Source organism: Protopterus annectens, chromosome 9.part0, assembly GCF_019279795.1.
Source record: "Protopterus annectens isolate FY-2018-M chromosome 9.part0, PAN1.0, whole genome shotgun sequence".
In the NCBI taxonomy this organism is placed as follows: Eukaryota; Metazoa; Chordata; order Ceratodontiformes; family Protopteridae; genus Protopterus; species Protopterus annectens.
In genome coordinates this window covers 929,975,170-930,000,533 of record NC_056743.1, presented here as the reverse complement: position 1 = coordinate 930,000,533, position 25,364 = coordinate 929,975,170, and the positions used below count along the sequence as shown (strand labels likewise).

Here is a 25,364-nt window from a genome sequence, read left to right as displayed (position 1 = left end):
GATTCATAGAAACATTAGCCAGGTGCAAGAAAGATAGACCCTATTTGCAGTGGGCAAATGTTTTTCTGCCTCCTAATGATCCTACTGTAGGAACCAGAAGAGAGGAAAAATGTGGTTCAAAAAATCGGGACAAGTGGCGGTGGCCCCCCTAGGGGAAGAGGGGGGAGCTTCAGGGGAAGGCACCTGACCCCGTGGCAGAGGTGGCCTGCAAAAATCAGGGCTCCATAGATTCTTTGTCTTGGAAACCCTATCAGCACTTTTGAATGGGGACCTGATTGCTTACGTCTGAAAGCAGTCAGGGACAATTTCTCTTTGCACTCAAGAACCGGGCAGCAAATAACTTCAAATACTTGGGTGCAAAGGGTCATTGTCAGAGGTTACCACATTCCCTTTACTCTCATTCCAAGATCAAGAAAAAGCCTCCCCGATGTTTCACCCAATCAGAGGGATCAAGCAGCTCTGGAAATTCGAAAGCTGCTAGAAAGAGTCATCTAAGAAGTCCCACCAGCCCATATAGGGTCCGGATTTTACTCAAGGTTCTTTTTGTTGCCCAAAAAGACTGGGGACTTGAGACCAATTTTAGATCTCAGTCTTCTGAGCAAGTTTGTTCAGCAAGCAGAATTCTGGATGGTAACGGTTCAGTCTATCCTACTCTTCTTAGGGGAAGACGATTGGATGTGCTCTATAGATCAAGATGCATGTTACCACATAAAAATAGATATGCGCTCCGGAAGGTGGTTATGCTTTTGGATAGGAGCTAGTCATTTTCAGTTCAGAGCATTGTCCTTTGACCTCACCACAGCCCCCAGGGTGTTCACCAAGTGTTAGGCAACAGTGACAGCTCACTTGAGACTGCACGGATTCCGGGTGTTTCCTTATCTAGACAACTAGCTCATCATCTCTCCCACCAAGCATCTACTGCTTCAAGCAACAGATTTCTTTATATGTCTGTTTGATTCACTGTAATGCCCTAACAAGCAATCAAAACCTCACCTAAGTCCAACTCAAGAGCTAGAGTTCATAGGAGCCCATCTAAATACTGTCACTTGTACAGTTTTCCTTCCTCTACACAGGTTACAGAGGATAAGATCCCATGTACAAGCCATTCTTTTCAACGACAAGGTACCTGCACTTTTAGTCCTTCAAGTTTTAGGGTCCATGGCAGCAACCATTACCTTAGTTTCACTAGCAAGATTTCACATGAGGCTGCTACAGTGGCTTTTGGCATTCCAATGGTCCTTCCTGACCCATCCAGTGACGCATCCAATTTTAATCACCAGTCATTGCAAGGATGACTTATCCTGGTGGAAGGAATCCAAGGAAATCCTCTTAGGTCGTCCCTTTGTTCCAACTTAGCCCAAGGCCATAGTGACCACAGATGCTTTTCAGATGGGGTGGGGGACGTTATCTGGGCAGAACAGTTGAAGGCACTTGGTCCCTGATAGAGGCCAATTTGCATATCAGTGTTCTGGAATTGAGGGCAGTGCTCTTAGCATTGCGAGCCTTCCAAAATGCCCTTCCCCCAGGAACAACTCCGATTCAGTCAAACAATATGTCAGTAGTCTGGTACATCAACAAACAAGGCGGAACCAAGTCTTGCCCCCACTGTGTTGAGAAGCTGAGTGTGTGGCAATGGGTGATTTCTTCCAGCCATTTTCTGATAGCAATGCACATTCTGGGGAGCTCAAATGTGACAAATTGAGCAGGTGCATTCTCCTGCCTCATGAGTGATCTCTCAATCCGAGAGTGGCGGAGGAGATTTAGCGTCACTGGGCTCAGCCTTGCTGCAATGTGCTTGCATCTCCCCTGAACAGCAAGTGCAGCAGCTATTTTGCCCTAATTCCCTCACAGGGGGAGTCCCCGAGAGATGTTTTCCTTCATGATTTGGCCCTCCAGTCTGCTTTATGCCCCCCCTTCCCACTGATTCCTCTCTCTTCTTAAAGCCATCAAGTTGAGAAGCAAGGTGATCCTTATTGCACCCTTTTTGCCTTGACAAGTCTGGTCCCCCTTCCTGTGGTCTCATCTAATTCACCATTCATGGATTCTGAACCCCTTTCCGGATCTTCTATCTCATCCACAGGGACTGGTGCACCCCAGTCTTCAGAACCTTCAAGCTTACAGCTTGGCTCCTCCAATTCTATAGTCGCCAGGCAGAAAAGTTTATCTTCTCCAGTCCAAAAAGTATACTGGCTTCCCATAGACCTTCCACCAGGAAACTTTACCACAGCAAGTAGAAACGATTTTCTATTTGGGCGCACAATAATGGCCTTAACCCCTTCTCCGCATCAGTTGAAAAGGTATTGGAGTTTTTAGCTATGCCTTTCGAACAAGGAGACTCTGCTTCTACTATTAAAGTCCAAATAGACACCATTTCCAATTTCCACAGTGGCTTTGAAGACCATTCACTAACTTCCTGTAGATTGTGTAAAGTGTTCATGAAAGGAACCTTACGGTGGAAACCAGCGTATAAAGACCCTTGGGATCTGACTATGGTTTTGCAGTCCTTGGTCATTTCCCTCTTTGAACCAGCAGCTACCTGTCATCTTTTTAGTAGCTATTACCTCTGCCAGATGAGTTTCAAAATTACAGGCCTTGTCTTCTAAACTCCCTTATTTGATTTTTCATAAAGATAGAATATATTTGAGAACCAATCATTCCTGTCTTTCTAAGGTGGTGTCAGAATCTAATATCAGTCAGGCTATCACCTGCCAGTCGTCTTTCCAAATTTTTCAAACTAAGGACAGTATATATTACACCTATTGGATGTTCACAGAAATTCACAGTTTTATTTACATAGAATGAAGAATTTTAGAAAAAACTAACTGTGTGTTTTTACATTAGCTAAATAGTTGATTTTTAGTATTGCCTTTGTTTATAATGAATTTAGAAATGTCCTTACCTAAACAACCAAGAGCACATTCTGCTAGATCTATGGCTACTTCATCAGCATTTTTGTCTTCTCTAGATGATATTTGTGGAGATGCAACGTGGGCTAATCCTCATAACTTTATTGCTCATTACAAATTAGATCTGGTCTCTAGGGGCAGAGCAGCATTTGGCTCAGCGGTACTCAGGAATATCCTTCCTTAAGAGTCCTCCAAGGGTTTTGGTAGCTGGGGACTCTGTCCCTAGAGTTGAGGAATGAATGAAAGTTGACAACATCAGATAAAGTAGTTATGCATTCACCATAATGTTCCATCTGTGTTCTCTGTTTTCATTCTTCCTCAACTGCTCTTCCACCAACCACTCACCTTGTTGTCTTTTGGAAGGATCAAAGATGCTGAAAGAACCTTGTTCCTTTGAGTCTCAGATTTTGCTAGTTATCTTACTACTTTACTCCTTTTCAGTGCTCTACAGATGTATGGGACAGCAAACAAGATCTGAGGCATTATGGGAAAGGGAGGAGCTCAACAGCTTTCCGTGATTATTGAGCTAGTAGAATCAGCTGAGTCAGATCCAATGATCAGATCCGAACCCAAGAGTTAAGGAAGAATGAAAATGAACAACACAGATGGAACATTATGGTGAGTACATAACTTCTTTTTATCTGTAGCTGCAAGGGTGTTTGCAAACCATCTGGCAACAGTCATAGCTTATTACAGGTTGTAGGATATTCACATTTGTCTGTGTGTAGATGACTGTCTTACTGCCAGCTCTTTTGCAAAATGCCAGGAATCTCTTGCTTGGGTAAAGCGCATCCTTCTCAGTCTGGGTTTCCAGGTGAATATACTGAAACCTTCTCTCATTCCTTCTCACAGGATACATCTCTCACGAGGGATTTTCTTCCTTTGGACGAAGACCTTGGCAAAGAAGTTTCTGATTTTCTCCACCTAGACTCTGACATCAGCCAGGGAATAGCTCAGGATTCTGGTTTCATGGCCTCTGAAATTTTCATGATTCTTCAGGGCAGACTTCATGAGAACATTTCAGTGGTTCCTCAGATATTTGTGGACCCAACACAAGTACCCACTTTCTTTTCAGGTGTTGGAGTTTGTCAAAAGGGAGTTACTTTTGTGGGTGTACCAGTTATCTGTCAACCCAGGTCTCCCCTTCTCCCTTATAGTTGCTACTCAGTCTGTAACTACAGGTGCTCCAGAGTTTGCATGGGGAGCTGTTTCCAATGGGATGAAAGTTCAAGGTCTGTTGAACAAATTGGACAGACTAAAGTGCACAGATATCAAATGACAGCAAAAAATGCTGTCAAATCTTTAAACCATCTTTACACTCCAGGATGTCTACTGTTAATTGCAGACAGCACCACAGTGATATGATACATAAATGGGGGATGAACCAGATCATACCCCCCTTTTCAGATGATTTGTGGTAGTCTTGGACCTAACAACTTATCGCAGCCTTTATCCCTTCAGCTGTCTACATTCTGTCAGAACAAAACATTATTTATTAGGACTATGCTGCAGGGACTCCTGGACTCTGATCTTTCTTCCTCGCCTTTTTTTTTAGCTGTGGTAGTCTACCCATATATTTTAGGCTACTGCAAAAGTGACCTAATGATTAACATAGTACAGTTCTATAAGTTATTTTGCCGTAACAGTAGATGTTCATCTAGGTCATTGTTGAAGTAGGGGCAGCATCCTCATTTCCTTTTTTTGTGTTATATTTTTACTAGAATGTGGATATTTTTATTTAACTTTTTTACTAACATATATTTAAGACAGGTCACTAGTTCCCCTACTCTGAGGAAAAAAAAAACCCTGAAGGTGTAGTGCCTTATTTCACTGACTTGATAGGGCTTTTCTTGAGATGTTCAGTGGAGGGCACTTTGAAGTTGTCCTAAGGCTTTGGATTCTGTTTGATTAGCATATCCTTGGCAGGATATAGCCCATATATCTGATGTTACTTATCTATTCTAACATCTGTTGTTGTGGTAAGTTCACACAGACATCTGTACCTTATACACTGTGTGTGTGTGTGTTAGCAAGTGTAATGTTAGATTAAAATACATGTTGACCCTGAATGAGATAAGAATGATGTAATAGTGATACATAAATAGAATTTTAGAGAGAAGATTCTTACCACCAGTGTGTGAATGAATTAATTCCAGTGTAATACTGATATAAAAGAGGGATTTAGAGACAGAAGAGTGTTTTGCATTATGCAGTAGTATAACATTTCATAGACAGTACATGCAAACAAGTGTGAAGGATTTCCTTGATGAGCAGACAGTTCTGTGATTCATATATAAAAAAAAAAAAAAGAGTAAAATGTTTTAAATGGTGTAGAGGTGTTTGTATTGAAAGAAGCTATTTCAGCAGTATATGAATGCATATTCAGCCTTCCTTCCCCTACCATATTATTCACGCTTCCTTTATTCCAGTATAACCAAAATAAGCCAGAAATGTCATAGCTTTTTCTTGGAGTAGCTATTCTTTCTTCACTACATTTAAACTAAGTAACACATTTTACTATGAAAGATTTGAGTCTTGCAGTCTTGTGCGTGCCTTTAGATTTTTGTCCTTCCCACACATGCATGGTTTACACTTTACTGCATGTAATGTCTGTGAAGTGCTAAGCTGCTTGTTAGAGGCAGTGTACAGAAAAATGCAGAGGAAAGTACAGCTGCAAACACAGAGGCACTTGTTCAGTAGAGCTACATAATTAATATGATAACAGTATACCATATCAATAGCTGGTGCATAATATATATGCATGTGAGCTACGCATTATAAATATAGGTGTTTAGACAATTGATAGACTGTTCTACCACACACCAAGCCTGCCTACAGAATCTTGAGTTATATCACAATTAGAGGTGCGCTAGCAGAAGTGAGTCCATTGTGCCAAATGCTGCTTTTCAGGAGTGAACAATAACAATGTCTGGTTAAGTGATTTGCTTAGTTTTTTTAAATAGACAGTGGAAACTGAGAGATTCAAACCCAGAACTACAGAATGAAGCTTGTTAGCAGCTCATAGCCTTAATACTTTGTACTGTGCTGTCCCACTGGGGTCAGAGCAGTAGTAAGCGTAATGGGTTTCAGTAACTTTCAGTACTGGATTACTAATAGTTGTACAGTAAGCTGTCAGTTAACTAGAACACAAGCAACCGGCACTCTCAAGCATGTGTTGCACTCCCCCCCCCCTGCGGAAACATATCTTACATTTTTAGAGTTGTAGAGTTTTAAAAAGGAAGATAGGGTTATATACATTCCCTCTCTCCCCAACCTGAGAACAAGTCAAACCAAACAAATAGTGTAGGGTACAGTATTAGTCAGGTCTATTTTTATTAGTGACTCTCAAGCAACCAGAAACTACAGTTATCCAGCATCTACCAATCCCTATGGGTGCCGGTTAACTCAGAGTTTACTGTATACTAGTGCTAACTGCACTGATTCACAGTTTGAACTGCCATCCCCTGCACAGAACACTGTGTTCTACTCTCAAGGGTTTTTGCTTTGTGTACATGGAGACACCTTGATACCCTGGACATGTTATGTGCTGTTTCTACAAGAGGTACAAAGTGTTGCTTCAGCTTCCCTGTGCACCCTTATTTGTGATTTCCCCTCCCATGGTACCTCCTTCACTAATGCATAGGTTCACAGGCTGCATTGCATTGGATTGCACTCATTAAATAGAAGAGAGGTTTTGTCTACAACTCTCATTTCGCTATTTTTCAGGGAGTCTTTCAATCTCACCCTTTGTATAGGAATTCTGTCTCTGAATGCCTGTTGTATATTAACATTATATCAGTATCTCCTTTTGATTTTTTAGGACATGTTTATTAACTGTGGAATTTTCAAGGTCTAGATGCAAATGCATTTATTTCAACAATTTTTCAAGGCTGCTTTTGTGCTCTTGCATAGTTTTTTGCATTGGGTGCTTGTTATGTTGTTTGCTTTTTGCATTTGATATTTTGTTTACTTTGTGTTTAACATTTTATGCCTGTTTATTTTGCTTTCTATTTCTGAACCTGGCGTAAACATTCATTAACTTAAGCTGACTTGCAGTCAGCAAGACCGTGGCATACATGTTTTGTTTTTTTTGTTAATGATTTGATAACAGGGCATTTTGGCTGGGCCTCAACCTTTTCAGCCACAGCGCAGGAACACTAGCAGAGTATAATGAGTGCAAATAGTTATTTAGAATTTATCAAGAGATTATTTTACAAATAGCTGAAACAATGTAATACAGTAAGATTAAAAACATAACCACCCAACAAGAAAAGCACAAAGAGCATCATTCATCATAGATAAAACTTAACATCATTCAGCTTTGTTAAGAGCAGGTCAACATGGAAAGGGATAGGGAAGTGCCAAGTGAAAGACAAGCTCTTGTAGATTTTTTAGTTGAGGCTGCAGTAGAAGTAGCTGTTAAAGGAATAATTAGTAGGGCATATAAAATATTGCATAACCTGTAAGAGTCAATCAGCAAATGTTAGAAAAGATTGGGAAGAGAGAATGGAATAGCAATTTACAAAGGAACAATGGGGCAACATTTGTATGGCTCCCAAGTATGCAAGAGGGTCCAGAAAGGTTGATTTTTACTTGGAAATGTTTCCATAAGTATGTTTATGCCCCAAGCAGACTTCAGACAACTTTTCCTCAGGTAGATAACAAATGTTGGAGATGTGATAGGGAAATGAGAAGTAATTGGGAAAATTATTTTTGGGAATGTAATGAGTTGGCATATTTAAAAAAAACTCATTGCAGAGTACTGTGTCAGAAATGTTGATAAGTGAATAATTGTAACTAAGCAAATGATTCATTTGAAGTAGTTTACTTAATTTGATCTTCAACCTGTGGGTACCGGATCTGTATCGGATCCGAACTGGCAATTTCACTAGCATCTGCTCTGAGCTCCATGCTTCTCCCCTTCCCCATAATACACCTTCACTACTTTCTAACCCCCAGATCTCATTTGTTGCGGTTTGCCATAAGTATCGTGATCCTGAGCTCCAAGTCTGTGGGTTGGGTAGTTTTGATATTCTAGTGTTTTTTTGAAAGTTTCTTGAGTGTAAGTTGTTGGTGTAGGTTCCCTCTCCTCCTCCCCTCACTGGTGCGTCATGTGTTGGGTTTTGTGTAGTTGTAGTCAGTTAGTCGGTGTATAGTTGCTTGCCCCCCCCCCCCCAGCATTCTGTGTCCCTTCTGAGAGTGTGGTGAGTGGGCCTGTGTAGAAAGTAGTTTTTCTATATTGTGTGTTAGAATTTCGTAAGGCATGGCTGATCCTAAGCCGGTCTTCAAGAGGTGCAGTGAGTGTGGCCACAAATTGTCACCCGCTGATGGCCACACTCTTTGCGTTGTGTTTGGGTATAGCACATTTAAACACTGATTGTGCCATTTGTGCAGGTTAACCCACGATGGGGCCAAGTTATCCTTGAAAGGCCTTCTACCTACCACAGAGGTGGCTGCCTCCTCCACTGCTTCGGTAACAGCGGTTGCTGTGGCTGCCTCTCTTGTCCTTCCTTCTCCTCCCTCCAAGGCTGGGACTCACCCTCCCACTGCTAAGCCTGCGGAAGCGGAGAGCAGAAAAGGCAGAGAGAAGGAGAGAGAGCACCGGACAGAGAAATGCAAGATGTCCCCCGGACCTTTCAGCATTAGGAACTCCCGCCAAGAGTCAGTCTAGGCACCGTGATTCCCCTCGCCTCCGATCGCCCAGATTCTCCCCAGAGCTGGAGGAGCCACAACCACCATCTTGGGCCTCAGTTCCTCGACCTGCCAGGTCGGAGTCCATGGCCTCATTGGGGTCCACCCGAAGCCTTTCTGAAGTTGACATGGATAAAATGGTGAGGAGGTTAATTTGTACCAAATCCAGATGGGAGTCTTACCAGCCCCCTCTCTCTCTAGAGGGGCGGGCTCGCTTCCTTTCTTCACACCAATTTCTCCTCCTCCAATCCGACCTCCGGGTTCAGAGTACATGGATCCGAGGGAGGCCTTAGGAAGTTGGTGTTGACGGTACCTGTCTCCTCGATGCTGGCACCTTGCATAGAGCATGTCAGATCCGACCAGTTCTGATCCAAGTGGCTGTTGCAGCCAGAGGCCTGGGAGTCTGATCAGAGGGAGTGGAACTTTTTCCATTGGCTCCGACATTAGGCCAGGTTCTCCCCCTCGGAGCTTCGTCCACTTCGGGCCCGGCTCCGATTCTCGCATAGGATCTGGGGAGGGTGGTTTCCTCATTGGTGGGCCAGGAAGCACATTATCCCTCAGCGTTCAACGTGGTAGAAAGGGTTCTCTCCACTGGATCGAGAACCTTGACTATTTCCTCGGACTCAGCACCGACTCCCTCGGCTTGGCATGCGAATCCCATCATTTTATTTGAGGGACAGCCCATGCTCGAGGAGCCCCAGGCAGTTCACCCTGAGGAACAAGTAGCTTGCGAGTTGCCCCCGGAGAGCCGCACCGGAGACGTGCCTTGAAAGCATACATGTAAGAGGAGGCACTTGGACTCCCCTGAGCCCCTCACCGAGGACATGGATTTGGATGATGGGGAAGATTCCGTAGATCACCTCCCAAGGGTTTCCCCTTTGGAGACATCATCATCATGGAAATCCTATGCCAGCAGGGAGGTTGGTCTGCCCCAAAACGTTCCTCTGATGAATCCGTGTTCCTGGAGGTTTTCAGCATGCGCCCATCTACTTCCTGAGTGTCCCCTCCCGCAGATCCCCTGGTGGACCTGGTCACCTCATGGGCCTGGAAGGAGCCGAACACAGTGGAACCAATCCCAAAATGACCGGACAAAATTTTGAGCCCCCTCTCTGACAGACCAGCTTGCAGCAAAGGGTCCCCTGTAGACACTATGGTGGTAGCAGCAGCCACCAAAAAGGAACTAGCCCAGGAGAGTTCCTTGGTTCATCCCCGTGACCAAGAGTCTAGGATGGTGGACCGCTTAGGGAAGCGGGTTTATGCGTCCGCGAACTTTTCATCAGGGTGCTGAACTACCTGGGCCACGTTACTAGACTACAGCGCAACCTGGTAAAGGAAATGGCTGAGTCTCCCCCCAAGTCCATGTTACAGGAGGACAGAGACACATTCTCCGGGAGGATGCCCACTTTGACAGCGGTTTCCAACACATCCATGCGACTCCTCTCACATGCTACTGAAGGAGTGGCTAGGGCAGCTGGGTCCGGCGTGTCCATGAGGCATAATGCCTGGCTCAGATTGTCAGTTCTCGGAGCCTCTCAAGGCGTCTTTTACAAATGCCCCTTATGACGGTTCTACCCTTTTTGGTAAGACCATCAGAGACACTTTGGTCCAGAGTAAGAAAGACTGGAAGACACTGTCTGCTGTCAGAATACGCTTCTCAAATCCTCAATATCCTTTTCCTGGAATCAGCGAGGCAAAAGAAGGTGTGGTTCCAGAAGTCTCGGTATTCCCGGGACACACTGGGCTCTTCTTCCCCTAGAGGCAGAGGGGGACAGGATAGATGCCGGCCCAGAGGCAGAGGGGGTCCAAGGAATTTTGGGTCTCGAGAACCATTCTCGGACAGGCCCGCAAAGCATCCCTGAGGGCTTGCCTGACTGCTCTACTCTTGAGGCAGTCGGGGGTTGATTGTCATTATACCTAGTGGCATGAGAGTCCGTAACATCAGATCACTGGGTGCTTCAGATTATATCCAGAGGATACTCAGTCCCATTTGTGGTTCCTCCCAAATCTCTCCGACACCTCCTGGATGTACCACCCATGCAAAGGGAGGCGGCAGCACTGGAAATTTCCAAGCTGCTAGAGAAATGAGCCATCAAACCTGTTCCCCCAGCTCAGTCCAGATCGGGCATCTACTCCAGGTACTTTTTGGTGCCAAAGAAAACGGGGTGCTTAAGGCCCATTCTGGACCTGTCTACCCTGAACCTGTTAGTTGCCAAAGAAAAGTTCCAGATGGTCACCTTACAGTCCATCATGCCATACCTGCAAGAGAGCAACTGGATGTGCTTGTTAGACCTCCAGGATGCCTACTCTCACCTAAAGATGCACAGAAGCTCCAGGAGGTTCCTCCACTTCCGGCTAGGAGTCAATCATTGCCAATTTTGAGCTCTATCCTTTGGTCTCACCACAGCCCCCAGGGTGTTTACCAAAGTGATGGCAGTAGTAGCGGCTCACCTGAGACTTCAGGGGATTCAGGCCTACCCTTACCTGGATGATTGGCTCCTTATTGCTCCCACCAAGCGTCTACTTTGCCAAACCAGGGATTATTTCCTAACACTTGCATTCCACTTAGGGATTACAACCATCGCATCCAAATCTCTTCTGAATACTGTCCAGGTGATAGACTACATAGGGGCACGGATTGACACACTACAGTCAAAAATCTTCCTGACCACAGAGAGTTCGAGTTCGAAACCAAAGGATGCATGTTTCCCTCATCTACCGTTCTCACATTCCCTCGGCAGAACCGGTTTTGAGGGCCCTAGGTTCTATGGCAGCGACCATAATGCTTCTTCCATGCGCCCGGTTACACATGCGAGTACTACAGTGGACTCTAGCAGTGCAGTGGTCCCTGTTGGATCTTCCGTTGTCACATCCAATACACCTCAGTCGAGTCTGCAGGTCGTCCCTTCTTTGGTGGATGCATTCTCCGGAAATTCTGAAGAGACAATCTTTTGTTCCAGCCCCTGTCCAAGCCACAGTGACCATGGCTGCCTCGCAACTTGGTGGGGGGGGGCATTGTTCGGGCAGGAGAGTCCAAGGCCTGTGGTCCCCTATAGAGACCATTTTGCATATAAACCTTCTGGTGATGAGGGCGGTCCTTTTAGCGTTGCAGGCCCTTCATGCCTTTCTTCCTCTGGCAAGCATTGTAATTCAATCAGACAATATCAACAATTCCACAAGGTACCGGAATAGCACAAGGCTAAGTGACCCAATAGACATGCACCATAGGCAAAATAAGGTTTATTCCATAAACGAACAGGCAAGTGTTTTCATCCAGTAGGGCTTCATCAGCCCATATTAAGCTGAAACAACATCCATTTATACCAAAAACAGCGGGAAATCTACAATCAATTAAGACACATTCAGATAATTAAAACCATTCTACAAAGAGATTATATAATAGCGAGCTTCCATAACATATAAACAAATATATTTATATAAAATATATATATATAAAAATAAAATTTTCTAACTATCAGCAGGTCTCAAATAAGAATAAAAAAGGAAAAATAAAAATAAATAAATAAAAAAATAAAAACAAAATCTAAAATAAACTTTCAAGTCCTTAATCCCCTGGATTTCAGAGTGGGCCTAAGGGGAATCTTGTCATTGAGCCCAGGTTGCTGATTGGCCCTAAGCCTAATAATCCATCTAGCTTCTCTGTTTCATTTACATTCCTAATATCACCCCCCCCCCCCCGGTGGGCTGGGATAGATGACCTTCATAACCATGAACTTAAACCAATGGCTCTCATCAGTGTCCAAGACATGCTTGGAAAGTGCATTCCCAGTTGACCTGATCCTCCTCTGATACAGATGTTCATGTATCCTATCCCTAAGTCTCCAATCCATCTTACCCAATAAAACATGACAGGAGACACAATATGCGAGATATACCACATGTTCTGTCATACAATTAGCAACCACTCGAAATCTGAACCTATAGTTCATCAATGGATGTACAAAGACACCATCTGTATCTATATAGTCACAAAAATTACATTGGTTGCAAGGAAACGTACCCACATCTCTAAGATCAGCAACCCCATGGCTAACCCTGGGATAGCACAAAAGCCTTCTCAAATTGGGCTTGTTCTTGTACACAAACTGTGGAGCTTCACCCACAGTCTCCTTAATGTCTGGGTCCACTACAAGGATCCCCCAATGTTTTCTAATAACATCCTTAATGGATTCTACATCCTCAGTATAAAATATAGGGACCCTAACAACTCCAGACCTAGCTGAAGGACCTGAATCACCATTCCCGGGTCTATATTAGATCAGCGAACGATTAAAAAAGCGAATGCTGATTGATTGAACTTATGTAAGCAAAAGCTTACAATCTCGAACTGTCCAAAACACATACACACAACACAAGCACACCAAACAGCAATCCACACACATACACCTAAAATCTGACACCTAACCCTACACACACACCACTAACTATCCACTTACATTAACCCTAACCCTAAGGTCCGTCACTGTCGCACACTCACCTCACCCACTCCCTAACCCTAACTCACCTAACCCGCCCTAACGTCCACACAATCGCACACATATCTAACCTGCGCCCTAACCCTAACTCACCTAACCCGCTCTAACACTCACATCCACACAATCGCACACTTACCTAAATCCGACCTGTAACTTTCCACCACAGCACTGAAAATACTGAAGCAACAGAAACGGACAACTGAATTCTTTCCCTAGGAAAAAATTCTGGTTTCTGTTGCTTCAATATTTTAAACATTCGCTCACATAAGTTCGATCAATCAGAGTTCGCTTTTTTAAGCATTCGCTGGTCTAATATAGACCCCCCCCCCATTCCCTACAACATCAGAGAAGTACAGTGCTGCTACATCCCTTCTAAGATCAACAAGGCCAACCATCTCACCCTCAATCTCCCTTTCATCATAGGCTCTGGCACCTAACCTCTGTCTTAAATCATCCAACTCATTCCTAAAGCCAGTTTCTGAAGGGTTATAACGTGACACCCTCATGGCCTGACCCCTAACTACGTTGGCAAACACATATCCTGAATGCATGCTATGTCTATGTAAGGGGGCACTACAATGGCAGGGCTTCCTGTAAACACCTGTGTTCAATAAACCATTGTCCAACGTCTCAACATAGACATCCAGGAATGAAATCCTATGGGAAGAAGCCTCAAAACTAAACTTCAGGTAGTCATAAGAATTATTAACTTGATCAAAGAAACGTAAAAGATCATCCTGGCTACCTCTCCAAACAAAAAAACAAATCATCTACAAAACGCCTATAAAAAATGACGTGATCCAAAAAAAACATCCAGTTGGAACAAAATGTCCCTTTCCCAAGCTGCCATGAAGAGATTGGCATAGCTATTGGCACATGAAGTACCCATAGCTACGCCATCTCGCTGTAAATAGCACTGTATGCCAAAACTAAAAAAGTTATTCTCCAAGACTACCTCTAAAAAAAGGCATAGTAAATCAATAGAAGACCTATTATAATCTTTGTTCATTGTTAAATAGTCTTGGATCTTCTCAACCCCTTCCCTTTTGGGAATTATTGTGAAAAGTGACTGAACATCCATCATAACCAATATATACTCTAAATCTGAGAAAACTGTCTTCATGGATGCATACAAATCCAACAAAAACTCCTTAGTGTCCCTTAGAATAAATTTATTTGCATGGACTACTGGTCTCAATAATTTCTGTATGTACAAATGAGAAGGCTCAGTGGACCACCCCCTACCCGAAACAATGGGCCTCATGGGTGGTCCCTGTTATTCCCATCATTCAGGGCCTGCCCAAGATCCACAAGGATGTGATGTATCCACCCATGAGGCCCATTGTTTTGGGTATAGGTGTGGTCCACTGAACCTTTTTCTTTGTACATCGAGAAATTATTGAGACCAGTAGTCGATGCAAATACATTTATTCTAAGGGACACTAAGCAGTTTTTGTTGGATTTATATGCATCCATGAAGACAGTTTCCTCAGATTTAGAGTATATATAAGTTATGATGGATGTACAGTCACTTTTCACCATAATTCCCAATAGGGAAGGGATTGAGAAGATCCAAGAATATTTAATACTGAACACAGATTATAGTAGGTCTTCTGTTGATTTACTATGCCTTTTTTACAGGTATTCTTGGAGAATAACTTTTTTAGTTTTGGCACACAGTGCTATTTACAGAGAGATGGCATAGCTATGGGCACTTCGTTCCAATAGCTATGCCAATCTCTTCAGGGTCTATATTAGAACACCGAACTTTCAACATTTTGAGTGTTCTAATATCGACCCGTTTTCAGCAAATGTTGAAAATATCGAAGAAACAGAAAACTCGGTTGTCCGTTTCTGTTGCTTCGGTATTTTCAGCGCTGTGGTGGACAGTTACAGGTCGGGTTCAGGTAAGTGTGCGATTGTGTAGACGTGATGGTTAGGGCATGGTAGGTGAGTTAGGGTTAGGGTGCGGGTTAGGTAAGTGTGCGATAGTGACGGACCTTAAGGTTTGGGTTAAGGTAAGTGGATAGTTAGTGGTGTATGTATAGTTTTAGTGTAGGGTTAGGTGAAAGAGTTTGTGTATGTGTGTGGATTGCTGTTTATTTGGTGTGCTTGTGTTGTGTGTGTTTCGGAACAGCACATTTTTTCCCTAGGAAAAAATTTGCTGTTCTGTATGTTCATTGTTTTAAATTTTCAATTAATATGGTTCGATATTAGAACACTCGAGATTTTGAAAGTCCGGTGTTCTAATATAGACACTGTCTTCTTGGCAGCTTGGGAAAGGGACATTTTGTTCCAATTGGATGGTTTTTTGGATCACGTCCTTTTTTATAGGCGTTTTGTAGATTATTTGTTTTTTGTTTGAAGAGGTAGCCAGGATGATCTTTTATGTTTCTTTGATCAAGTTAACTATTCTTATGACTACCAGGTGAGTCAGGTCTTTCAGTTAGGTCGGGAGTTGTTAGGGTCCCTATATTTTATACTGAGGATGTAGGATCCATTAAGGATGTTATTTGAAAACATTGGGGGACCCTTGTAGTGGACCCAGACATTAAGGAGATTGTTGGTGAAGTTCCACAGTTTGTGTACAAGAACAAGCTCAATTTGAGAAGGCTTTTGTGCTCTCCCAGGGTTAGCCACGGGGTTGCTGATCTTGGAGATGTGGGTACGTTTCCTTGCAACCGATGTAATTTTTGCGACTATATAGATACAGATGGTGTCTTTGTACATCCATTGACTAACTATGGGTTCCAATTTCGAGTGATTGCTAATTGTATGACAGAACATGGAGTATATCTTGCATACTGCATCTCCTTTCATAAGTTTTATAGGGGTAAGACAGATATGAAACTTAGGGATAGGATACATGAACATCTGTATCAGATGAGGATCAGGTCAACAGTGAACGCACTTTCCAGGCATGTCTTGGACACTGATGAGAGCCATTGGTTTAAGTTTATGGTTAAGGAGGTCATCTATCCCAGCCCATGGGGGGGGGGTGATATTAGGAATGTAACTGAAACCCGAGAGACTAGATGGATTATTAGGCTTAGGGCCGATCAACATCTTGGGCTCAATGACAAGGTTCCCCTTAGGCCCAGTCTGAAATCCAGGGGATTAAGGACTTGAAAGTTTTTTTATTTTATATTTTGTTTTTATTTTTTTATTTTTTATTCTTATTTGAGATATGCTGATGGTTAGAAAAATTTATTTTTATATAACTGTATTTATTTTATTTATTTATTTTATTTTACATTTGTTGACCGGGCTAGTCTAACTGGATATATGTCCATTTTCAGTAGAGGCCCGGGGAGAAAAGCTCCAAAGACAGATACATTATAACAAAATGTATAAGGTTACAAATACAAAAAGTGTTTGGCAGGTTACAATCAAGTTAACATAGCAGTAGATACAAGCATTTTTCAGTTTATTTGTTTATATGTTATGGAAGCTTGCTGTTATATAATCTGTAGAGTGGTTTTAATTATCTGAATGTGTCTTTAAGGATTAATTGATTGTAGATTTCCTGCTGTTTTTGGTATAAATGGATGTTGTTTCAGCTGTTTTATATGGGTGAAAGCGCTTGCCTGTTCGTTTATGGAATAAATCTTTTTGCCTATGGCGGATGTCTCTTGAGTCACTTAGTCTTGTGTTATTCCAGTACCCTGTGGAATTGTTGCTGCTGTTATTTGGATTGTGGTGGGTACCGGAATATTTACTCTCCGTGAGTTGTCGTTTTTTTATACTCAGTCAGACAATATGTCAGTGGTCTGGTATGTCAATAAACAGGGAGGGACCAGATCTTACCCCCTTTGTCACGAGGCTAATAGAGTGTGGGAATGGGCGGTCTCCACCAGTCGCTTTCTGACAGCAATGCACTTTTTGGGATGGTCCAACATCCTAGTGGACAGGTTAAGTCAAACTATGCTGATGCCTTACAAGTGGCCTCTGAATCCTTCAGTAGCAGAGCAGATCTTTCTGGAGTAGGGTCAGCCTTACTGCGATCTCTTCACATTTCCTTCCAATGTGAAGTGCAGCGAGTTCTTCGCTCTGAACCCCCAGCTGGGGGAGTCCCCCAGAGACGCTCTAGTCCATGCTTGGCCTCCCGGTCTTCTGTGTGCTTATCCTCAAGTACCCCTTATTCCGAGCTTTCTACAGAAAGCTTTCGACTGGGGAGCAAAGTGATCCTCATTGCCCCATTTTGGCCTCGCCAGGTATGGTTTCCCTTCCTTTGGTCTCATCTGGCTCCACCTTGGATCTTGGATCCCATTCAGGATCTCATTTCACACCCTTTGGGGGTTCCTCATCCGAGCCTGGACAGTTTGGAGCTCACGGCTTGGCTGCTGCAGTTCCCCTAATTGCTAGGACTCCTGGATTATCCTCTTCAGTCAGGTCTATTCTGGTGGCAGCTCATAAGTCTTCCATCAGGAAGGTTTATTGTAGCAAATGGAAATGTTTTTCCTTTTGGGCTTCTCAAAGGAGTTTAGACCCTTTCACGGCTCCTGTTTCAGCTATTCTCGATTTCTTAGCAAACATTTTTCAACGAGGAGCTAGCTCTTCTACTATCAGAGTTCAACTAGCTGCAATCTCTATTTTCAAATTGGTGAGAATTCTGCTTCTCTAGCCTCTTCCAGACTGTGTAAAGCTTTTATTGAAGGTACTTTCCTATTACACCTTCCGGTCAAAGATCCTATTCCCCCATGGGACCTTACTATGGTTCTTCAAGCTTTGGTCGCTCCGCCATTTGAACCTGCAGTAACCACGGATCTTAAGTTTTTGTCTTGGAAAACAGTGTTTCTACTGGCTATCACCTCTGCTAAGAGGGTTTCAGAACTGCAAGCGTTGTCTATTAAAGCTCCATACATGATTTTCCATAAGGACAGGGTTTCCCTTCGTACCATTCCTTCCTTTCTTCCCAAAGTAGCATCACAAGGTAACATCAATCAGACCATTAATTTACCTGTTTTCTTTCCAAATTGTGCTAACAGAGTGGAATACAAACTCCACTTGTTGGATGTTCATAGACCATTACGATTCTGTTTACACAGGACTAGAATCTTTTGTAAATCTGATAAATTGTTTGTTCCTTCTCTAAACCCTTCCCTTTTTGGGTAAACCTATCTCCAAGGTCACCATCGCTAGGTGGATCTCCTTATTCATCCTTCAGGTCTATAAGGATAAAGGTTTGTCTCCTCCAGGACAGGTGAAAGCTCATTCGACTAGGTCAATATCTACTTCTGCGGCCTTTTGGTTGAGAGTCTCATTAGATTATATTTGTTTTGCAGCTACTTGGTCCTCATCTTATATCTTTATTTCCCACTATAAATTGGATTTGATTTCTAGAAGGAGAGCATCCTTTGGTTCCGTGGTGCTCCGGAATATCCTTCCATGAGGGCCACCCAGGAGTTTAGTAGCTGGGGACTCTGTCCCACAGGTTGAAGATCAAATGAAGTAAACTACTTCAGATAAAGAAGTTATGTACTCACCATAATATTCCATCTGAGTAGTTCTACTTCATTTGTCTTCAACCATCCCTCCCTCCTTCCCCCTGGCCTTACCATATGGACAGCCTGTTTGGCTGAAGGTTTAGGTGCGTAAGGTGTTTTTTCAGGTTGGGTTCCCAGTATAAGTGTCAGCAAACTCGATCTGGAGGTTGGAAGGTAGTGCAAGTGTATTATGGGTAAGGGGAGAAGCTTGGAGCTCAGAGCAGATGCTAGCGAAATTGCCAGCTCGGATCCGATATGGATCCGGTACCCACAGGTTGAAGACAAATTAAGTAGTACTACTCAGATGAAATGTTATGGTGAGTACATAACTTCTTTTTTTGCGCTGTGACATAGGATCTGAATTGCCTAGACATAGTAATTCCTTACTAAGCTTCATGCTATTGGCTGTCCAAAAAAAAAAAAAAAATTTACAAGACAGTGAAATTAAAATCTAAACCAACTGTGATTGAAGTTGTGATGCCCCTGCACTGGCCCAGTAATCAAGGAGCCTCAATTCTCACCACTAACACCAACGAGGGACGTGCGTATTGGGAGGATGACAAATGCACACACAGTAAAGTACAATTTCCCTTAAGAGCACAATCAGTCTGGGGCTGGTTTCTCCCTCTTTCTCCAGATCCCCAATAAGACTCCCCACTGGCACAGCTAGAGAGTTAAGATGTCAGCTGAGTGGTCAAGCCAAAACCTCGAGCACGCTCTATCCAACCAGTGCTTCGTGTCCCTGCCCAAGTAGCTGACACACACACATACTTTGAGATTGGATTTATATACAAACACACAGACACTCCTGGGGAAGGCTGGCACAGATTCACTAGCTGTGCCCTCTTCTGCCCAGACTATACGGTAGTACCAGCTGCCACCGACCACTCTCATCAACTACTATATTGCCCTTCCCAAAGGGAACCAATTGTACATTGTAATGTTGTTATCCAAATGGTAACTGTGTCCAAGAATAAGGCTATTTAGGAGTGGCCTGTACAGTGTCACCAAATGCATATGCAAGTACTCTTCTAAGATCTTAAATATCTCTGAACAAACCAGCCACATTTAAAAGGTTTAAATATATTTTATAATAAATAATTAAAATCACAAGACAATACTCGATAACTCAACCCAGTGACAACAGAGTTCAGAATCACAGGAAATATTTTAAAACAACATTGCAGGGCAGTGTCACATAAGTACAGAAAACATATAAATTAATCTTGCTATATTCCTATCTCTAAGAGAAATACTATACCTAAATCTTACTTACAGAGCCAGGCAAATGCAAGCGCTGAATGAATGTTTCTAGGGCCAAAGACAAATAAAATGCACAGACTCACTCTCTGAGATAGTTCTTAAATTGCTATCAAACATTTCCACTGGGTTATCTCAGATTACATCATTCCTGTCACCTCTGCCTGTAGTTCTCAGGCTAACAGGAACTTATAACACCTCTGTGTCAAAATACCCATCTCTCAGAATTAGAAGTCGTAAAGCCGTTAAACACTTTTACCTTGGAAACCTGTAATTATCTGTTTCCAGACAATAGAAAGAATTTCTAGCTGCAGACATTCTGTCTCTCTGCAGTAACTAACTTTATAGAACAGTCGTAAACAATTCAACTTATTTGTTTTTTTTTTATATAGAGTTTTGCTCTTTTCCAGTTATGTGCTCTTTGCTTACATTTTTGAAACTCAGCAAATAGCATACAGTTTATTTGCATTTGTAAGGCAAAACATTTTGCCATTCGAAATAATGAAAAGTTAAACTGGAACCAAACTTTTCGAATGTACACAATGTCACCTCAAATGATCGACACATTTGAGTCGATATTGTCTTCGAAAATGTCATGTGATAGCCATATAGGAGTTGATGTAAATCAAACTCCTATACGACATATCAAGTTTTTGCAGGGGGACAAGCCTCCCTGCACCCCCTGCTGCTAATATATTCCAATTCCGCGATCACACTACAGTGGGGATATGGATGAATTTTCAATCCCCATTGTACCACGATCTCCGTACATACAGTCGAACACACTTAAGCGAATACACTACTGCATTCGCACAAGTGTGTTCAACTATCCAATACACTTTTCATTTTGTGCATGGCATTCTGATTTTCGTCAGTGTACCTGCCGACAAATTATAGTAAACCGCATACAAATCATATTATTATTCACAAAAGGCATAGAATTATTTACAAAAGTCTAGCTAACTGGGCTGACAGCCTTCACAGAAGTATTGAATACTGTAAAGGAGATTAAAAACTGGAGGCAAGGTCTTTAGATAAGGGAAGGAGTGAATTACATAATAATAAATAGAATTTGTGGGCGCAATATGTGCAAAATGTTCAGGAAAAAATGTGAGGTTTAAGGGAGGGCAGGAATTGGGCAGTTACGTAATGTTGGAGTGAGAAAGTGATAAAAACAAAATATATATGTAAACTAGATAAAACAAATGTTATGGTTTGTTTTCTATTAATGTGTGTGTATCTGTCACTTTCTGAAATTGGATTTACTAAAATGTTAAAGGACAGGGTTGCCATGTTGTAGCATATTTTCCTTGAGTCTAAGCATGCTGGTTAGAGGATAGGGGGTAGATAGATGTATACTATACAAATTTGTTGTTGGTCCTTTAAGTTAAGTTGTAGGATGATTTAGTTTACCAAACTTTTAAGTATTTTCATAGTAATGGTTTGTGTATTAGGAGTAATAAATGTTTCTCCAAAATGTGTATGTTTCTAAGAGAGTAAGAGTGTTTGCATATAGTAGATCAGTATACTGGGTAGTGTTAAATGTGGGAATTCTAAATTCTCTGTGGTGGTATTAATTGGTTTATATATATGGTTGCATTTGGGTAACTGATACGTAATGTGCACATCAGTTAATTGGTATGCTAATAAGTATATTTACACTGGTTTTGTTATTCACCATTCAAAACCATTCATCGCCAGGTCTAGTGCACACCACAGAATCATTATAGAGTTAATTCAATTTAAAAGACAAGGAGGAAAGTAGGTCTTGCCTCCAGGACTTTGGTCTATCTCTGTGTAAGCCCAGACAGTTTTCTTTTATATGAGCCATCCCTTCATCAGGCTGCGCACTTAATAATGTTTCTCTTTAGGAAAGAATGTTTTAGTTCATGGCAATATCAACAGAGTCGAAGTTTATTCTGACCACTGTGATGTGGCACCAAGTTCCTGACTGTTCCTCTTTTGCGCATTTCCTGAGTTTTCTTATGGATTTGGGCTGCCAGGAGAGGAGCACAGACATTTTATCATGTGGTCATCTCCTTCTCCCCCCAGTATGGAGTATTCCATTTACCTGTTGCATCCTGTTGCCATCACAACACCATCAGTGAAAATAATACTTAGCTTTTGTAAGGGAGTTTGTATGTGGTGGCTAACAGAGAGATGCCAGTCTTTCTTTTTGTTAAAGCTTTAATAAGATAATTCTAAATGCATGTGCAGATGTGCATGTTGTACGTCAGATCTAAATATCTCATCTGCCACCCTAACTTAATACTCAGACATTCTTTGCCATTTTGCTTAAAGTTTTTGTATGGTCTGCAGGTAAAAGCGAGAAAGGCTTGTTTTATAGTCTCTGTATGAGGAGAGACTGATGGATTTACTTGTTCTACTCGCAACCTTGTTTTTGCTTGCCCCACCTGTGCCATGAGCTGTTTTCAGACTTGGGACACTGACAGCAGATAGGCAAGGTGGTTTTAAAAAAGTTGTCAGTATGCTGATTGTTATTTACAGTCAAAAATAGAAGTTACTTTTTTAAAGCAATTTTCTATGTTTTGATAGTTCTGTTATGACAAACTGGTAAAATTCTTGTTATAACTGAAGTTTATTGCATAGCAGCTGAATTGTATATTGTTACATTAGTCAAATGTCAGTATAGCAGCTGCACATTGCTTCTTCAGTACAATGCATATAGTTTCTCTTTAATTCCACAGAATGTTCTGGTTAAATTCAATGAACTGATGCAAAAATCTGAGATTTTATTGAATCTCCTTGTTTGTGAAGAACTCTCGGAATGGAAAGTTCGCCAGCAGAAGGCCTGCATTGGAGCTCCATTGGATACAAATCTGACTGAGATGGAAAACTGGTAAGCCTGTGTCAGTATATCCTGGGACAGCTGTGTGTCCTTTATAACGTGTTTCATTTAGTACTCCTTAGTCTCTTGTAGCTGTGTTACAGTTTTATACATTGCAGAATTTTAATGTTGAAACATACTCTCAATTGAAAGGACTTCATCTTGCTTACTTATTGTTTGTCCCATCACCCTTTCTGCAGCTTTCATCAAACTCCATTGCTACTACCATACCTCACAACCTCTTAGAGCAAGAAATCTTGACAAAGCCATAACTAAAGGGGGGGCAAAGGTCCAAAAATAGGGAAACATTTTAACTATTGCTCTTACAAACTTAAAAAGTAGATAGAATAATAGATTTTGCATTAACATGAATTTTCTGAAGGGTGTGAAGTCTGAAACTCAAATGTCTGTCATTTTCTGACTTAAATCTTGAGTGAATTGCCAGTGATTTGCTAGAAAATCACAATTTCATTAAAACGGTCCAAAAATATGAGAAAAAAATCTATACATTCTGCAAAAATCTGTACAGTTGAGAGGTATGACTACTACTACCACCAATTTTGCTTGTAGACTGTTAGTGAAATAAAACCTTTAAATTCAGATCACTCTGTTTCTGTCTGTCTCTCATAATTTGTTTGTCAATTCCCTCCTTTCTTTTTGCGTGTCTCTTTTTTTCCACTTTGAAGCTGAGCAGTGTTTGTTGACCAAACTTCAGCATTTAATAGAGTCTTTGCAGTTCTCTGCTGTGCTACCATCTGCTTCCAGTTGTAGTAAGACAAACTCTGCATTTATGTCCTTCTGGTTGACTGACTTAACTAAATAGGTTCCTAATGATCCCACATTGTTGTGAGTGAGTCCTCTGTGGAAGTTTAGGTTAGTATTGGCCCCAAAGACGTTCAAGAGTTGTATTACTGGTAGTGATTAAGGGTTTGGGATTTTTTGCACTCAGCTTGGAAGGCTTTTCAGGCTACCCCCTTGATTGAAAAGGGTGTACTTCCCATGGTGGAATATTCACTTTGTACATTGTAGACTCTTTCTGAAATATCTGTAGGCACACTAGCTAGACTTTTAACCATAGTTGATTTTAAAAACATGTTTTTCCTTCTTTTGGAAGCTGAGCAGTTGTAATTGGAGAAGTATTTTGCAGCCAGCAGGTAAATGTTGGCTTTATCCTGATGGCCACATATCCCACAACTGACAAAGGTTCCACAAACATGACTCACTTCAGTCTTGTGTGTTTACCATTTCTCACTCCTTTATTCTCTAGTGCTTTTATTTAGTAGAGGGAATTTTTTGCACCATCTTCACTCAAAGGGGAAGTTTGGCCTCCAATTTTCAGTTGTCTGTCTGTCACAGAGACTGATGTCTTTTGAAGTTTTTTTTTTCTTAAAATCCAAGGATGATCTGTCATTCTAGTCATTCTTCTTAAGAAACTCATTGGTTGTAAAAGTCCACAGAGAAATGAACATTTTTTATTGGCCTCAGCATTTTTATCTTTTCCTTAAGAAATACTTGAATATGCATGTTTGACTCAAAAAATCTGAGTTTTGACACTTCCAAGAAGGCTGCATATTGGTCAAAAGATTAATTTGAACTTTTCCAGTGTGAAAACAGAAACCTGTATAAAAAACAAAAAGCCTGACAAAATTCAGAAGTTAATTATTCTCACTGCTGTAGCAGACTATAGCTCTTTGGTTTATATCCTTCCCAGGCTACACTGTCTCAAGATCCACAATTAGAAAAGAACAGCATGAGAGTGAGTTTCTTCAGCACTGCTAGTACTTTCTTGTCCTTGACAGCGCACATTTGAACATCACAGGGTTAATAATTGGCTGTGATCTTCCTTTTCTGGAAAATAGTGTCCCCTTTGGTGGACTCCTATCACACAAAGTATATACATTTTTTTTTCAGAAATTGGTACTTTCTCTGTCTCAGAGTACTAATAATTTGATGACATTTTAGCCAAGATGCTTTACCAGACAAATTTTTAGTCGCGAAGGTTAATTAAGTCTGGGGCACTTTTTGTGAGAAAAATAATTGCTGCTTTTCCACTTATGAGTGTTAAAGGGGATTGCAAGTATATTCTGATGCCTGTGTACACTTCATATCCACTTACCTTCATTTTTACTTACTTCAGTGGCACTTTCTGTGAAAAGAGATTTTTGAATTGTGAGAGAATAAAGTGAAATGCTTGTACGTTTATTTTTGAGCTGTTTGAGGGACTGTATAGTAGAGTTTGTGTATGTACTGCTTGTGAACACTAGAGTAACAATTTACCTTCTGACCAACTCGTTACAGCAGCGCCTGACAAGAACATGGATACCCTTACTGGTCCATTAGTTCCCCCCTCTTGCTGTACTTAAAAAATAAATTAAAGAGCCCTTGCCTCCACCACAGGCTCAGTCTATATCTCATCAATTGGTACACAACTCTGCAGTGGTCACACCTTGCTTCTCAGACCACTCAATGTTTTCCCCATGCACTTCTGATGTACTTCCTTCTGCCACCATGGACCAGGGGTTACCCTGACATGAGAAAACCATATTTTTTAGGTATGTGAGTTTCTCCTTGAGGTTCTTTCAGGGGTGTCCTGGTAAGAGACCAGTTTCCTGGATGGAAGTGCCATTCTTCAATCTCCTTTTAGGGATGTCCCTAGAAAAAGAAACACATGATTAGACAT

General features: G+C 41.8%; 1 protein-coding gene across 2 annotated transcripts in view; it reads left to right on the top strand.

Annotated features, from left to right (window-relative positions):
* Positions 1–25,364, top strand: part of LOC122811674 (zinc finger CCCH domain-containing protein 10-like) — a 3,783,075-nt gene that overhangs the window by 1,830,255 nt on the left and 1,927,456 nt on the right. For both annotated transcript variants that reach the window (XM_044083671.1, XM_044083670.1), the window contains one exon: positions 22,545–22,696. In XM_044083671.1, the coding sequence (XP_043939606.1) occupies positions 22,545–22,696 (152 nt within the window). The remainder of the gene's footprint in view (positions 1–22,544; positions 22,697–25,364) is intronic.